Genomic DNA, 15,536 nt, shown 5'->3' with positions numbered 1-15,536 from the left:
AAGTCAGGGTGTTTGTGAGAGAGACTTTCTTCCCATCTTTATTTTACTGTTAGATTTTGATAGTGGAATCGAGACCTGCTGGCCAAGACCTGACACATGGTATGTTTCTGAAGAATAAAAGTGCCAAAATCTTCTTTCCCTGCAGCTTTTTTAAAGAAGAAAAAGAACCCCTCCTGACTGTAACAGACAGTGGATGCTTACATATGGCAACTGTCTGCAAGTGGATTTTGCTATTCTTACCCAGTAAAAATCCAGTTGTAGCGTGTTATTTTGTGTGTGTGAATACACCCAGTGACTGAAGTATCTGATATACAATAGTATGAGTAGTCTCGAGCTGATATGACCAGCAATCACACAAGAACTCTTTCCCAAAGTTTTATACATTTCCCAGGTCTTTGAGCTATGTGAGGTCACCTTGTATTTTTAATATTCTTAATGAACCTGGAGTCTGAGCATAACCCAACTTCCCCCCAGCTCATCACTTCCCAAGATATGCCCATTTGCCATTCTTTTCTCCATTCACTTGGAAGTCTTTTTGATCATTGCATTCCTTTTTATCTTATTTCCCCCTCCCCCAGGGCATCTATAGCTGTTTTAATGGAGTCCAGAACCTGGAGAGTCCTGTTCGTGTTCACAAACCCGATGTCACTGCTAATTCTGCTCAAGCTAACGTGTTGAAAATGCTGCAGGCTGCCAAAAACATGGTGTCAACTGCTAGTGTTGGGAACTCTTTAGAGAACGCTACGCGCACCATTGAAAATTGGTCAAACCGGAGTGAAAACCTCCAAGCAACTTTCTCCTTAAGGACTCCTCAGCTTGTGGTTCAAAACACTAGTGGTCCTAACAAGCCAGACCAGTTCTCCAGTGCAACAACAGCTGAGAAGCTTGGGAGCCCCATTACACCATTACTTCCCATGCCCCAACAGTCTTTGGTGCCAGCCAGTGAAATCTGGACAGGGACAAGTGAACAGCCACAGATACTTCATCCAGTGAAGTTCCGAGGCAGCTTTTCTGAGGATAAAGTTCTTCCAGGTTCCACTGTGAACAGCTCACCACACTACTTGGTAAGAACTACACCTCAGACTCAAATCAAAAATCACGTGCCACTTGGAAACCACCTTAGTTCTGCTCCTCACTCTCCAGTAGGGTCTCTTAGGGATTTCCTTCCACCTCAGCATAAGCATAAGCTACCCATGTCTAGAGGAAAGGAAAGGTTCCACCAGAATGTTCACCTGGTGCATGGAGAAGGTGGACATGACAGCTCAGCCCAGATGGCAAGGCTGGTTTCCACTTCTGAGAAGAGAAAGGATTTGGAAAACCACTTCTTGCCTCATGCATGCATACACAACTCCTTCCCCAGAGCTGACAGGACTTGTAGACCTTTAATGTACAAAGAATTTGACACAGTAGAGCGAAGGAGGGAGAAGCAGAGCCACAGGCTTAACCTCCCAAGGTCAGCCTGGGAGCAATATGAGAGACCCCAGTCTTTAGGCATTTGGAAGCATCATGGAAAGTCCTCTGTCTATGGGGATGTGCCAGACTTCCCCCCCAAAACTGGTCTAGCTCCAAAAACATCAGTGCCTGGAATCCATCATGGAATCCACCACTATCCTCCCAGTGCCCTCAGGCCAAGTCATACATGCAATAGGAAATGTGTGGAGGCCAACAGCTTGCCTTGGAAGGACCAACAGCTACTGCATTCTCAAACCACAAGACTCCCTTCATATCGGGAGGCCTGCCTACAAAACACCTCAGGCACGCACAGGGCTTCTTCCACAGTGGTGCACAAGCAGTATGCCTACATGAACTCTTACACAAACCTTCCTGTTTCCTGGGGCCACCTTTATCAGGGCTTCCCTCGACTGTGTGAACCGTCCAGTGCTGCCCAGCACTGTTTCACTCGAGCTCCCTGTTCCCCATGCAGCAGGGATTTCTTGGTCCATGAGCATGGTCCAAAGAGCATGTACTTTGGTAGCACATACAGAGACTGCAGGGAACGGAGCAGGGTGGATCCGACATTTCTCCAGTTGGTTGACACAAATAGGAGGGACTTTCTGGCCACCCGGAGGATGTACAGCCCTTATACAACAAGATCCTGGAGGCGTATCTCTAGCCTAGAATCTGAAGTCTGAGACGGAAATGGAGATGATGCTGAGAGCGTTGATACTAGATCTGTAACCATAATTCATACATGCTGGGAGGGACCACTCACTGGAGACCAGCAACCCCAATAAGGGCAAAAGTTGGACTTTCCCGGTCTGCTGCTTCATGCTCAGCTGGTATCAGTGAGGAAGATCTTTGTCTCTTTTCTGCTGACCTGGATCAAAATAAGAGCAAGTGACCTTTCTCCTTCATCCACGGATGGAACAAAACAAACAAAAGGCAGCAGCAGTCGAAGGCACACGAATGACTGATTTCCAAAGTCTTCCATTGCTAGGCTCTGGGACACTCGTCACGCGCAAGAAGACTCTCGTGATGGTGATTCACAGGCATGCTGTCTCCGTGGATAGCTTAAGTATCGATGTCAGTGTCAACCATTTACATTTCAGTGCCAGTTAGCTTTCAGAGCATGCTCTCTGTGACACAGCTGGAGATGCCCAACGGCCTGCTAAGAATTAGAACTATCTTGCTTTCCCATATGCACTGACCTAAATGGGGACTGTACAAAGGACTTACAGGCACATAAGTGTGATATTTTTAGTGTTTACATTACTTTCTGTTTCCTCGTACAGAACCCCAAATGCCAAAACAGAGGTTATTAAAGACACACTTCTTAAAATGTATTCATTCCCTTTGCTTTCTTCATTCTGTCCTTTTTGGATGGCCTAGCATAAGGTTGCTTCCCACAATACCCTTAGGGTTAAGAGGCCAGGGATACGGGGTGATGTTTTGCAAGGAAACCAAGAGGAAAGTCCACATTGAATCCAAGGCTGAGGTCACAGGTTGGAAAAGAAAGCATTAACCGGTTGATTTATATATATATATATATATATACACACACACACACAATCCTCCAAGAAATAAGCATATTGCTTCTCAGAGCCCATACTTCCAGGTTACCCATTATAGGTACCTATTACTTAGTGATGTCTGTGTTGTTCTGTAGGTAAAGTTGCTACATAAACTCAAGCATTATAGATGTCTTCCATTATGAGGCATGCAGGGGCTGTTACAATTGTATAGACCAGGGGTGGCCAAACTTGCTTAATATAAGAGCCACACAGAAAAAAAAAAAAGTCAGATGTTTGAGAGCTGCAAGACATGAACATCAGATGTTTGAAAGCAGGCAGGCAGACAGGGAGGCAAATAGATGGGGGAGGGAGGGAGTAGTGGAAAGAAAGCAACATTAACTTTAAATGCATTCTCCAAGCTGCTGGCCGGCTTGGCTTGGTGAAGTGATTTAAAGAGACAAAGGCTTTCTCCAAGCTGGCTGACTGGACATTGGGGGCTTTGAGAGCCACACACGATGTGTGAAAGAGTCAAATGTGGCTCCCGAGCCACAGTTTGGCCACCCCTGGTATAGACTGAAATGTGCAAGCATGGTTTGGAGTTGCTGGATGTACTCATAGCAGGTATGCAGAACGATTGTCATTGGACTGGATCCTACCAGTTTTTCTGCTTGCTCCCATCCGATTCTACTCCTTGCAGCAGTCCCCATCCCATGTGGCAGTTTTCCACATGGAACTGAAGATTCCTAGCATAGCCCAAAGGGGTGTGTGTTTCTGTATGGGTAGTTCCTTCCTCCACAGTGGAAAAGCAAGCAGGATCTATCCCATTCTGTATACAGTAGTGGAATGCAAGTGCAGTAGCTCACAATGACAATTTTAACATGAGCTTTAGTGCTGCCTAGGAATGCTTCTCACTTCTCCGGGTCACAAAAATGCTAATTTTTGATTCATCCAGTTTCTGAAATATTGCCTGCCCAGCATCTGGTAAATATCACAGCTTGGCTTTGCCCCACCTGGTCACCCCCTCCTCCATGTACTTAAAGGCAACTTGACAGTATGAAAGTTCAGCAGATTAACTGAAAATCCAAGGAAATACGTTCAATTTGGCTCCAGGGCGGGAGGGGGGGCGGGTGGACTTTGATATACTGTCTCTTCATTTCCATAAGGCTTGTTTTTTTGCTTCATTCGCTTTGTCTCATTATAGTCACAGCAAGAGTCTTCACCTAACTGCTAATTTTTCATTTAATGTCACCAGAGAGCATGAGAGGTTGGTATGACTCAAAACATGTCTTCATTTGCCTTCACCGCTAGAGCTGCCACCTTTCTGAATTGGAGCTGTGTGTGTTGGGAGCACATGAGGCCTGCTAAGTAGCTGGAACAAGGTGGCATATCAGGGTGAAAAGTGCTGGGAGCTGCACTGGCTGCTGGCGTGACAGAAGATTTTCTTTCTTTTTTTTCACCTTGCACTGTACAGTTATTCTTCCATATTTCATATTCCAATGATAGGGGTAGACCAGAGGAGGGCCCCAAAAACCCACTGGACCGGTTGGTGTGCACACAGGCATGCGTGCGCACATAGTGCAACTGAGGCCAGACCTATATGTTACAACTTGATTTTGACACTGTTTTTTTTACACATTTTAACACATAGGGTTAGGATTCCTCCGACCTGAGTTTTGACACTAATCGTCAGATGTCAGGAATGGGGGAAATTTGGTTTCCAAGTGTCCACAGCCCCAGTTTGGATCATGATTGTGGTGTGCCATCTTCTCAGCACAAAACCTCCCCAGGGGGCATTATATGCCCCATAGAGGGTACATGGATCGCTCATCAGTATCCAAACAGCCTCCAACAGGGGAAATGACACCACCAAGGTTCACTCAGCCTTCCATCCTTCCAAAGTCGGTAAAATGAGTACCCAGCTTGCTGGGGGTAAAAGTGTAGATAACTGGGGAAGGCAGTGGCAAACCACCCCGTAAAAAGTCTGCCGTGAAAATGTTGTGATGTGACATCACCGCAGAGTCAGAAACAACTGGTGTTTGCACAGGGAACCTTTACCTTTAGGGCCACTGGAGTTTGAGAAAATGATACGGGAAGGAGACTGAAAGCCCTTCTCCTCGCTGCAGTATTGTCTCAATCTGAATCATGCTGGAGCCTTTGGAAACCTGATTGTTGGTGTCAAAATCAGGCTGGAGGCACCCTGTCCCTTGGACCTGAGAAACTACAAAACTATGGTGCTGGTAAAGGACAAAAAAGGAATTTAAGATAAGGCATATCCTGGATGCCCAAGCCCGCAGCTTCTTAGGCAGCAACTCTGATTGTGCAGTCTTATGTAGTGTTACTCCAATAGACTCAGACTTCAGTAACTCTTCACAGGCTTTAACTGAAAGTCTTATTTGCCATTTTATAAACAGGCGAGGGAAGATTGTTTGTGCTGGTCCAAGAGCTATTCCTAAATGTGTAAAGTGGCTTGGCTTCAGGGCTACCTTTTCCCCCTGGTTGCAATATGGCAGTGCCTATTGATAGAGGATAGGATAGTTTGAGAGCCAGTTTGGTGTAGTGGTTAAGTGTGTGGACTCTTATCTGGGAGACCCGGGTTTGATTCCCCACTCCTCCACTTGCACCTGCTGGAATGGCCTTGGGTCAGCCATAGCTCTGGCAGAGGTTGTCCTTGAAAGGGCAGCTGCTGGGAGAGCCCTCTCCAGCCCCACCCACCTCACAGGGTGTCTGTTGTGGGGGGAGGAAGGTAAAGGAGATTGTGAGCTGCTCTGAGACTCTTTGGAGTGGAGGGCGGGATATAAATCCAATATCTTCATCTACCTCACAGGGTGTCTGTTGTGAGGGAGGAAGGTAGAGGAGATTGTGAGACGCTCTGAGACTCTTCGGAGTGGAGGGCGGGATATAAATCCAATATCATCTTCTTCTTGTTTACATATTCAGTGCTGGAGCCTAGATGAGATACAGATTGACAGCTAGCTTCAGTATGAAATGAGGGTAAGGTGGAGGGCCAAATGGCAGTGCCATCCAGTGGGAGTAATCCTTGTAATCCTAGGCAACCTGAGGTAGTGACTGAGTCATATTGGGAGAATGTGCCTGAAACGCCTCTAAGAGATCAAGGGTCTGGGACAGGTGAAAAACTAGCAAATATAAACTGAACTCTCACCTGGGCATGCCCATAAAGAGCTTTACCTTCTCCTTCTCAGCTGGTCTTAAGAAGGAGGGGGAAAGTGGGAAGGAAATAGAGGGTTGTTTTGGAGGAGGGGAACCAAATATAAGGCAAACTTTCTCCACAGTTCTATATATTTCCCCTCAAAGGAAGCACTACTTTGGTGTAGTGTAGAGCCAGTTTGGTGTAGAGGTCAAGTGTGCGGACTCTTATCTGGAAGAACCATGTTTGATTCCCCACTCCTCCACTTGCACCTGTTGTAATGGCCTTGGGTCAGCCATAGCTATCGCAGGAATTGTCCTTGAAAGGGTAGCTGCTGTGTGAGCTCTCTCAGCACCACCCACCTCACACGGTGTCTGTTGTAGGGGTAGAAGATAGAGGAGATTGTAAGCCGCTCTGAGACTCTGACTCAGAGAGAAGGGCTGGGTATAAATCTGCAGTCGTCTTCTTCTCACAGGGTGTCTGTTGTAGGGGTAGAAGATATAGGAGATTGTAAGCCGCTCTGAGACTCTGACTCAGAGAGAAGGGCGGGGTATAAACCTGCTGTCTTCTTCTCACAGGGTGTCTGTTGTAGTGGTAGAAGATATAGGAGATTGTAAGCCGCTCTGAGACTCTGACTCAGAGAGAAGGGCGGGGTATAAATCTGCAGTCATCTTCATCATCATCATCACCCCTATCTCTTCACAAGCAGAGGAAGGTTTCTCCACTTAGGAATACCCTCCTGTCCCCATGAAAGAATAATTATCTTCATCATAGCATCATACCTTGCTCTGAAGACTCAGCACAGCACAAGCAAAACAAAACACAAGCAAACCTAAAAATAATAGTAATAGTTCCTGTGGGTTTGTGGCTGCTGCATCAAAAACGTGCGGGAGAAAGTGTATGACTTGCCAAAGTCACCTCACATATCAGCAGAGGATGTGACTTCAGAGACAACAAACCCCTCTCCTGTGAGTCATTCACCTAGGTGAAGCTGCCACCTGCCAAATGAATGCCATGTTGGTTGTTTCCACTCCATCTAGGGCTTTGGTGCATCAATTGGATCAAGGGCACAGCTGAGAACAAATTACAGCTGCTGGTGTATGTTATAATTCCTAACCTGTAACTGGACAGCACAGGGTGACAACGCATTCCTGCACTGTGAGGATAGTCAGAGGTGAGTCAGAGGCATCGCTGCCTGTTCCAAGTCCGAAGGCATCAAGATACAGATCAGAAGCCTTCATATCATTATTTTCAGACTGGAAAGTTTTGTTCAGAATATCAGCTTTTATATTAAAGTATACTTCACCAGACTATGAAGTATGGGCTACAGGGAGCAGAGCTACTTACAGCTGGTGGGCAGTGGTTAAGAATGCAAAGTGGTACAAATTTAGAATCCAATGGCAAAATAGTGAAATTAACACATTGGAAAAAAACATTTGGTCTGGATAGCATTTGCGTGGGAAACCAATAAAACAGTAACATGTCAGAATGGGAGAATGAGGCAATAAATGTTGTCTGTTAATTGCTCTATTGCTTGAGAGACAACATTTATTGCCTCATTCTTCCATTCTGTTACTGCTTTATTGGTTTCCCGTGCAAATGCTATCCAGACCAAATGTTCTTTCAGTTTGTTAATTTCACTATTTTGCCATTGGATTCTAAATTTGTACCACTTTGAATTCTTAGAAGATAAGAAGATATTGTATTTATATCCCGCCCTCCGCTCCGAAGAGTCTCAGAGCGGCTCACAATCTCCTTTCCCTTCCTCCCCCACAACAGACACCCTGGGAGGTGGGTGGGGCTGAGAGGACTCTCACAGCAGCTGCCCTTTCAAGGACAACCTTTGCCAGAGCTATGGCTGACCCAAGGCCATGCCAGCAGGTGCAAGTGGAGGAGTGGGAAATCAAACCCGGTTCCCCAGATAAGAAGATGATATTGGATTTATATCCCACCCTCTGCTCCGAAGAGTCTCAGAGCGGCTCACAATCTCCTTTCCCTTCCTCCCCCACAACAGACACCCTGTGAGGTAGATGATGATATTGGATTTATATCCTGCCCTCCACTCCGAAGAGTCTCAGAGCGGCTCACAATCTCCTTTCCCTTCCCCCCCCACAACAGACACCCTGTGAGGTGGGTGGGGCTGGAGAGGGCTCTCACAGCAGCTGCCCTTTCAAGGACAACCTCTGCCAGAGCTATGGCTGGCCCAAGGCCATGCCAGCAGGTGCAAGTGGAGGAGTGGGGGATCAAACCCGGTTCTCCCAGATAAGAGTCCGCACACTTCACCACTACACCAAGCTGGCTCTTAACCACCGCCCACCAGCTATAAGTAGCTCTGCTCACTGTAGCCCATTCCATTGTCTGATGCATGCATACAAGAGCTTCCATTCTGAATACAACTTTATTGGTCTTGAAGGTGCCACTGGACTCCTACTTGGTTCCACTGCTTCAGACCCACACGGCTGCCCACCCGGATCTCCCAGACTGGAAAGTGAATGACTGAAGCGGCTGCTGGGTAGCAATAGCATGGGAGTTGGGTTTTTACTGCAAAATTCCTCAATCGGAAAAAACAAGCTTGCTAACCTCAGCCCTCACTTCTGGTCACCAAACCATGTCGAGGGGAGATGTGCACTGTGCCTTTTGTTTTTTTCTAAACAATGCTGCATCCGCTTAGAAACAGGTCAGTAAAATCCGTTTCGGCAAGGAACCCACAAAAGGGCGTGCTGAAACGCAGTGAAGAAAAAAGGTTCATTACATATTCTCAGAATCAAAACACGCTGACAATACACACCCACCCACCGCATAATGGAAACAGGTGGCAGATATCACCCTCCTGACCCATCTGAGGCTAGTAAAAATCTATTCCTGTCCTAGCTTGAACATATGAACATATGAAGCTGCCTTATACTGAATCAGACCCTGGGTCCATCAAAGTCAGTATTGTCTTCTCAGACTGGCAGCGGCTCTCCAGGGTCTCAAGCTGAGGTTTTTCACACCTATTTGCCTGGACCCTTTTAGTTGGAGATGCCGGGGATTGAACCTGGGACCTTCTGCTTCCCAAGCAGATGCTCTACCACTGAGCCACCGTCCCTCCCCTTCATTTCCCCCTAGCAATTAATCCCCTCGGTATTGGGCTCCTGCTCCCCCCTCCTGCCCCTGCAACAGGCACAAACCCTGAATAAAAAAAATGGAACCAAATTAAGCTGCCTTTTGGAATAATTACTCAAAACCTACCCAGCTGTGACAATATTGGAGGAAAGGGAACAGTATTTGGGTACAGTGGCTCTGATGATTCCCAAGGCAGATGATTCATTGTAGCCAGCGTTCCCTGCTGTCCTCTGCTAAAGAGGCTCCAAAATATAATGTGACCCAAGGCTGGCAGTTTTTCAGTTCTTTACAGTTTGAGAAAAGATCCTTCTGGGCATCCTGGGAGGATCATGATAACTACCCCAAAACATCTGGGAAGGCAGTGGACATTAAAGGATTGTTCCTTGAAAACGTCTTTTTGTTTTATTTATAACGTTTATTCTCCATTTCCCTCTTCTATTAGCTGCTGGTTTCACCAGCAGGCATATTTGCGTAGCATGCTCCAAAAATACCGCCAAGATAGGCACAACAATTAAGGCTTACAAAGTAGCTTAACTGTAGGGAAAGCACGACGTTCACCTTCATGCAGAAGTTGTGAATTATTTCACAAATGACATTCACGGAGAACAGACCTTGTCATAATTCTTTTTTATACTTATTGCCCAAGTGGCTCATGCGCTGAACCAATATAGACGAGATGGGCACAGATATTTAAATCATAACACATTATATCATTAATTTGGGGCTGTCAGATGTGGCAAATTGAGACAAGAAAGGACACAAACCGAGTTTTATACAGTAACACAACAACATGGTAAGAGGGGGGAAATGGAGTCTAGTTCTTATTGACGCAGTGGTAAAACCTGAGGAAAGGAAGGGTTGACATGGCTGAATATTCCTTATTATATAGTAATACTCCAATCCTATGCAGAGTTATTCCAGCCTAAAACTGCAATTATATTACAAACCCTATCCCATAAAAAACAAAGAAACAAAAAACCTAGATGGCGGGGGGGTGGAGGGGAAGGGTTGCCATCCTCCAGATGAAGCCTGAAGACCTCCCAAATGACGGAGATCATTCCCCTGTAGAAAAATGGTTGCTTTGGAGCAGGGATGTCAAACATGCAATCCAGGAGCCAAATTAAGCCCCCAGGGGGCTCCTATCAGGCCCCTGAGCAACTGGCTGTCATCTGCTTCCTTCTCCCTAACTCTTGCTTCCTTCTGCATAACAGCTTGCTTTACAAGGCTTGCTCAATTGCACAGGAGCTACAGAGCAAAACCTCTATTTTCTCCATTGGCTGAGGTTCCTCCCTTGGGGAGGAAGGGGGGAGGCAGAGCTTGTTTTGCCAGACTTTTTCAATCGCAGAGCAGAGCTACTGAGCCAGGCCTCTCTTCCTTCTATTGGCTGAGCCCCCCCCCCCAGTCCCCTGGGGAAGGAAGGAAAGGCACAACTTCCTTTGCCCCATTCCCTGGACCCTAGGGGAGAAATATAATGAAAGCACCTTTAAGACCATGTGCTAACATTTTAAGCATGTTTTAAGTTTTGCTTTAAAAAAATATTTAATTGTGTCTGTGTCCTTTATAAAGTTTATATCTCTGCTACCTAATCTTAAATAGGCATACACATGGCCTAGCCCAACATGGCCCGGCCCAACCTGACATGGCCCAGTTCAACAAGGTCTCGTTTATGTCAGTTCCGGCCCTCATAACAAATGAGTTCAACACCCCTGCACTGGAGGGTGGACTTATGGCATTATAGCCTGCTTAAGTCCCTTCTTGTCCCAAGCCATGCCCTCCCCAGGCTCTACACCAGTTTGGTGTAGTGGTGAAGTGTGCGGACTCTTATCTGGGAGAACCGGGTTTGATTCCCCACTCCTCCACTTGCACCTGCTGGCATGGTCTTGGGTCAGCCATAGCTCTGGCAGAGGTTGTCCTTGAAAGGACAGCTGCTGGGAGAGCCCTCTCAGCCCCACCCACCTCACAGGGTGTCTGTTGTGGGGGAGGGAGATAAAGGAGATTGTAGGCCACTCTGAGACTCTGTCCTTGAAAGGGCAGCTTCTGGGAGAGCCCTCTCAGCCCCACCCACCTCACAGGGTGTCTGTTGTCGGGGAGGGAGATAAAAGAGATTGTAGGCCGCTCTGTGACTCTGTCCTTGCAAGGGCAGCTTCTGGGAGAGCCCTCTCAGCCCCACGCACCTCACAGGGTGTCTGTTGTGGGGGAGGAAGGGAAAGGAGACTGTGAGCCGCTCTGAGACTCTTCGGAGTGGAGGGCGGGATATAAATCCAATATCTTCTTCTTCTTCTTCCCAAAAAAATCTCTAGGAATTTAGAGAGTGGGCAACCATAGTTCTAGCCTCATCACAATTTTTAGCAATTACTGTACACACAGAGTTAAAAATGGTGTGGGGGGAGGGGAGGCTTAAATTCCTTCTCCCTGTGTGCAGATCAAGATTGGGTCCATGCACTCCTGGGAATTGTTTTAAACACGGAAACCCCATGTCTCTTGGGATACATAGGGGACAGGACGACTTTGTGAATTGTCTCTGTCATATAAACTCTGACCTGCAGTTCTACAACCCCAGACACTGGTTTACCAGCTGAGGAGCATAGACTGTTCCTAACCTAGGGGGCCAGGGACTCCTGGACACCACAGAATTATTACAAGGGGTCCATGAATCCACATGCACACTAAGCACTGTGATCTTTTTTGTCATTGTGTATGTTCTCAAATGAAGTGCTCAGCTGCTATCATGTAGTAGGAGGTCTGTGAAGGTGTTGGTGTTAAAAGGGGGGGGGGGGAGCCATGACACTGCAGTCCAGTTCTCTTCAAGTTAGGACTCTGCTTTGTGGTCTATAAAGGCTGACATGGGTATGGCCCCTTGCTGTCTAGGACTATAAATGGGAAGCCGTTTAAATCATGGTTACAACTTTAAAAAAAATGTTTGCTGGCATGATAATTCCAACTTCCCCCTCTTAAAACCACAAGCAAAGGGGAAAAATTTACTCAGTGTTGAAAATAAGAACATAAGAGAAGCCATGCTGGATCAGGCCAATGGCCCCTCCAATCCAACATTCTGCGTCACACAGTGGTCAAAAAACCCAAGTGCCATCAAGAGGTCCACCAGTGGGGCTAGAAGCCCTTCCACTGTGCCCCCCACCCAGCACAAGAATACAGAGCATCACTCCCCCAGATAGAGAGTTCCAACAATGAGCTAATAGCCACTGATGGACCTCTGCTCCATATGCTTATCTATCCCCTCTTGAAGCTGTCTATGCTTGTAGCCACCGCCACCTCCTGTGGCAGAGAATTCCACATGTTAATCACCCTTTGGGTGAAGAACTACTTCCCTTTATCAGTTCTAACCCGACTGCTCAGCAAATTCATTGAATGCTCATGAGTTCTTGTATTGTGAGAAAGGGAGAAAAGTACTTCTTTCTCTACCTTCTCTACCCCATGCATAATCTTGTAAACCTCTATTATGTCATCCCACAGTCGACATTTCTCCAAACTAAAGAGCCCCAAGCGTTTTAACCTTTCTTCATAGGAAAAGTGTTCCAACCCTTTAATCATTCTAGTTGCCCTTTTCTGCACTTTTTCCAATGCTATAATATCTTTTTTGAGGTGCGGTGACGAGAATTGTACACAGTACTCCAAATGAGGCCGCACCATCGATTTATACAGGGGCATTATGATACTGGCTGATTTGTTTTCAGTTCCCTTCCTAATAATTCCCAGCATGGTGTTGGCCTTTTTTATTGCAATCGCACACTGTCTTTGACATTTTCAGTGAATTATCTACCACGACCCCAAGATCTCTCTCTTGGTCAGTCTCTGCCAGTTCAGACCCCATCAACTTGTATTTATAGCTAGGATTTTTGGTCCCAATGTGCATTACTTTGCACTTGGCCACACTGAACCTCATTTGCCACGTTGACGACCACTCACGCGGCCTTGACAGATCCTTTCGGAGTGCCTCACAATCCTCTCTGGTTTTCACCACCCTGAACAATTTAGTGTCACCTGCAAACTTGGCCACTTCACTGCTTACTCCCAACTCCAAATCATTAATGAGCAAGTTAAAGAGCATGGGACCCAGTACGGAGCCCTGTGGCACTCCAAACAAAAAAAATATTTGTTTCAAGGAAATCCCATCCACCACCACCACCCGGCATGCCTGGATTCCATTAATTGCTCACATTTACATAGAGGGCTTGAATGAACCTCATAGAATTCTGGACTTTTTTTTTTTTTAACCCACTACCTCTTCTGCCATATCACAAATTGCTTTTCAAACTTTCTTTCGTTTAAAAAAGTTTGCTGTGTGATTTGTTTGAGGAGGGGGTAGACTGCTGTTCAAAAGTATAGTCTCAAAGTTCTCTCATGGTTGCACACCCGCACACACAGTATAGTTGCACAACTAATTAATATAGCCCTGAGCACACAGTTGTAAAACAAGACAGGGAAGCTTTTAGATCCAACACAGCAAAAGCCCTGGGAAAAATCAAATCAACACTATGCTGTTCGCTAGGCGGCTTTGTGAATAGTTCCAGGAAGGGAGGTGCCTGGGGGGGATGGCCTAAAAGGATCATGACTCTCCATGGTGCTGTTGTATTCTGAACAATCTGGTTTGGAAGAACAAGAGGGATTTTGGACTGGAGGACGCACTCGGAGGATATATATTACAATAATCAAACCTAGTGGTCACAGGGGCAGGACTTGCTGCCACAGTGTCACCGCAGGAGAAATAAAGGAACAGCTGGTTGGTCGGAAAAACTTGCTGCAACATATAAATATTGCAGGCTTTGCCTGGAAAAGGGCACAGCTGAACAGAACATGAAAAGGGTTAGATCATTTCACCCAGATTCATATTATCCAAAGAAGAAGAAGATATTGGATTTATATCCCGCCCTCCACTCCGAAGAGTCTCAGAGCGGCTCACAATCTCCTTTACCTTCCTCCCCCACAACAGACACCCTGGGAGGTGGGTATGGCTGGAGAGGGCTCTCACAGCAGCTGCCTTTTCAAGGACAACTTCTGCCAGAGCTATGGCTGACCCAAGGCCATGCTAGCAGGTGCAAGTGGAGGAGTGGGGAATCAAACCCGGTTCTCCCAGATAAGAAGATGTTGGATTTATATCCCACCCTCCACTCCGAAGAGTCTCAGGGCGGCTCACAATCTCCTTTACCTTCCTCCCCCACAACAGACACCCTGTGAGGTGGGTGGGGCTGAGAGAGCTCTCACAGCAGCTGCCCTTTCAAGGACAGAGTATCAGAGCGGCTCACAATCTCCTTTACCTTCCTCCCCCACAACAGACACCCTGTGAGGTGGGTGGGGCTGGAGAGGGCTCTCACAGCAGCTGCCCTTTCAAGGACAACTTCTGCCAGAGCTATGGCTGACCCAAGGCCATGCTAGCAGGTGCAAGTGGAGGAGTGGGGAATCAAACCCGGTTCTCCCAGATAAGAGTCCGCACACTTAACCACTACAACAAACTGGACCCAACAGTGATATTTTCAGGAATAAAGAGAGCAAGAGGAGGAAACCCAAGAGCATTAATGTGACACTGTCATTTTCTTTGCTGGGGAAACATGTCTTCTCCAGACTGTATTTCATCACAGACTCTTGCACACATGTGTGCATCTGTGCACACACACATAGGTTTCTTCAAAAGGTGTTTTTTTTCCTTTTGACTTTACCATAGTATATACAATACATTATACTGTAATCCTACCAAAAAGGACTTCTACGCTATTTATGTTGCAATGCTGAACATATTTACTCAGAGTAAAACTTCTGTGAGATAAACAAAGAATTCTTGTTCACATTTTTGTTCTCACAAGACATTCCTTGTCTCCTCAGTCTCCTGCCTTTGCTTCTGCAGTCAAACTCAATACCATCACCTCATACTGTGTCAGACCCCCGAGAAACATCGGAACTTCATAAAAGAACTCACAGTTCAAAAATTCCAGTGTGTCATGCTCTCCCACTTCTAAATGGTAAATCAGAGGAGAAGGCTAAGGTGGCTGCATACACACATGACATTTCCTTCCCCCCTCCCCTAATGCTACTGGAATGCTTCCTTTGTTAGGTGTCAAGGGGAAAACGAAGAATAAAAGTGACAGGGGTAGGAATGCAAAGGGAAGAGATTTCAGAAGCTGAGAGTGAAACCAAGGGCTCAGGCTTTAATAAAGCAGGAGAAATGGGCAAGCAAAGCAGCTTTGTCAATGTTTGGATTTATTTACAAGCCTTACAAACCTGCCAAAGTGAAAAATATAGCTGTTAACAATAGCTGGTCAAACTGATTGCATATGTGCTAGTAATAACTAATGTTGTCCAGTACTTCCTGCTGAAAGTGGGAA

At 46.4% G+C, this 15,536-nt stretch overlaps 2 protein-coding genes across 3 annotated transcripts in view; one reads left to right on the top strand and one right to left on the bottom strand.

Annotated features, from left to right (window-relative positions):
- Positions 1-2,783, top strand: part of GRIN2C (glutamate ionotropic receptor NMDA type subunit 2C) — an 87,783-nt gene extending 85,000 nt beyond the window's left edge. The window contains exon 12 of the mRNA XM_060252557.1: positions 579-2,783. Within this exon, the coding sequence (XP_060108540.1) occupies positions 579-2,132 (1,554 nt within the window). The 3' untranslated portion in view covers positions 2,133-2,783. The remainder of the gene's footprint in view (positions 1-578) is intronic.
- TMEM104 (transmembrane protein 104) overlaps positions 1-15,536 on the bottom strand; it is a 495,754-nt gene that overhangs the window by 267,920 nt on the left and 212,298 nt on the right. The gene's annotated exons all lie outside the window — the stretch shown is intronic.

This window comes from Heteronotia binoei, chromosome 13, assembly GCF_032191835.1.
Source record: "Heteronotia binoei isolate CCM8104 ecotype False Entrance Well chromosome 13, APGP_CSIRO_Hbin_v1, whole genome shotgun sequence".
NCBI lineage: Eukaryota > Metazoa > Chordata > Lepidosauria > Squamata > Gekkonidae > Heteronotia > Heteronotia binoei.
Note: the sequence above shows the minus strand (reverse complement) of the source record. Positions and strands in the feature narration are given on the sequence as shown.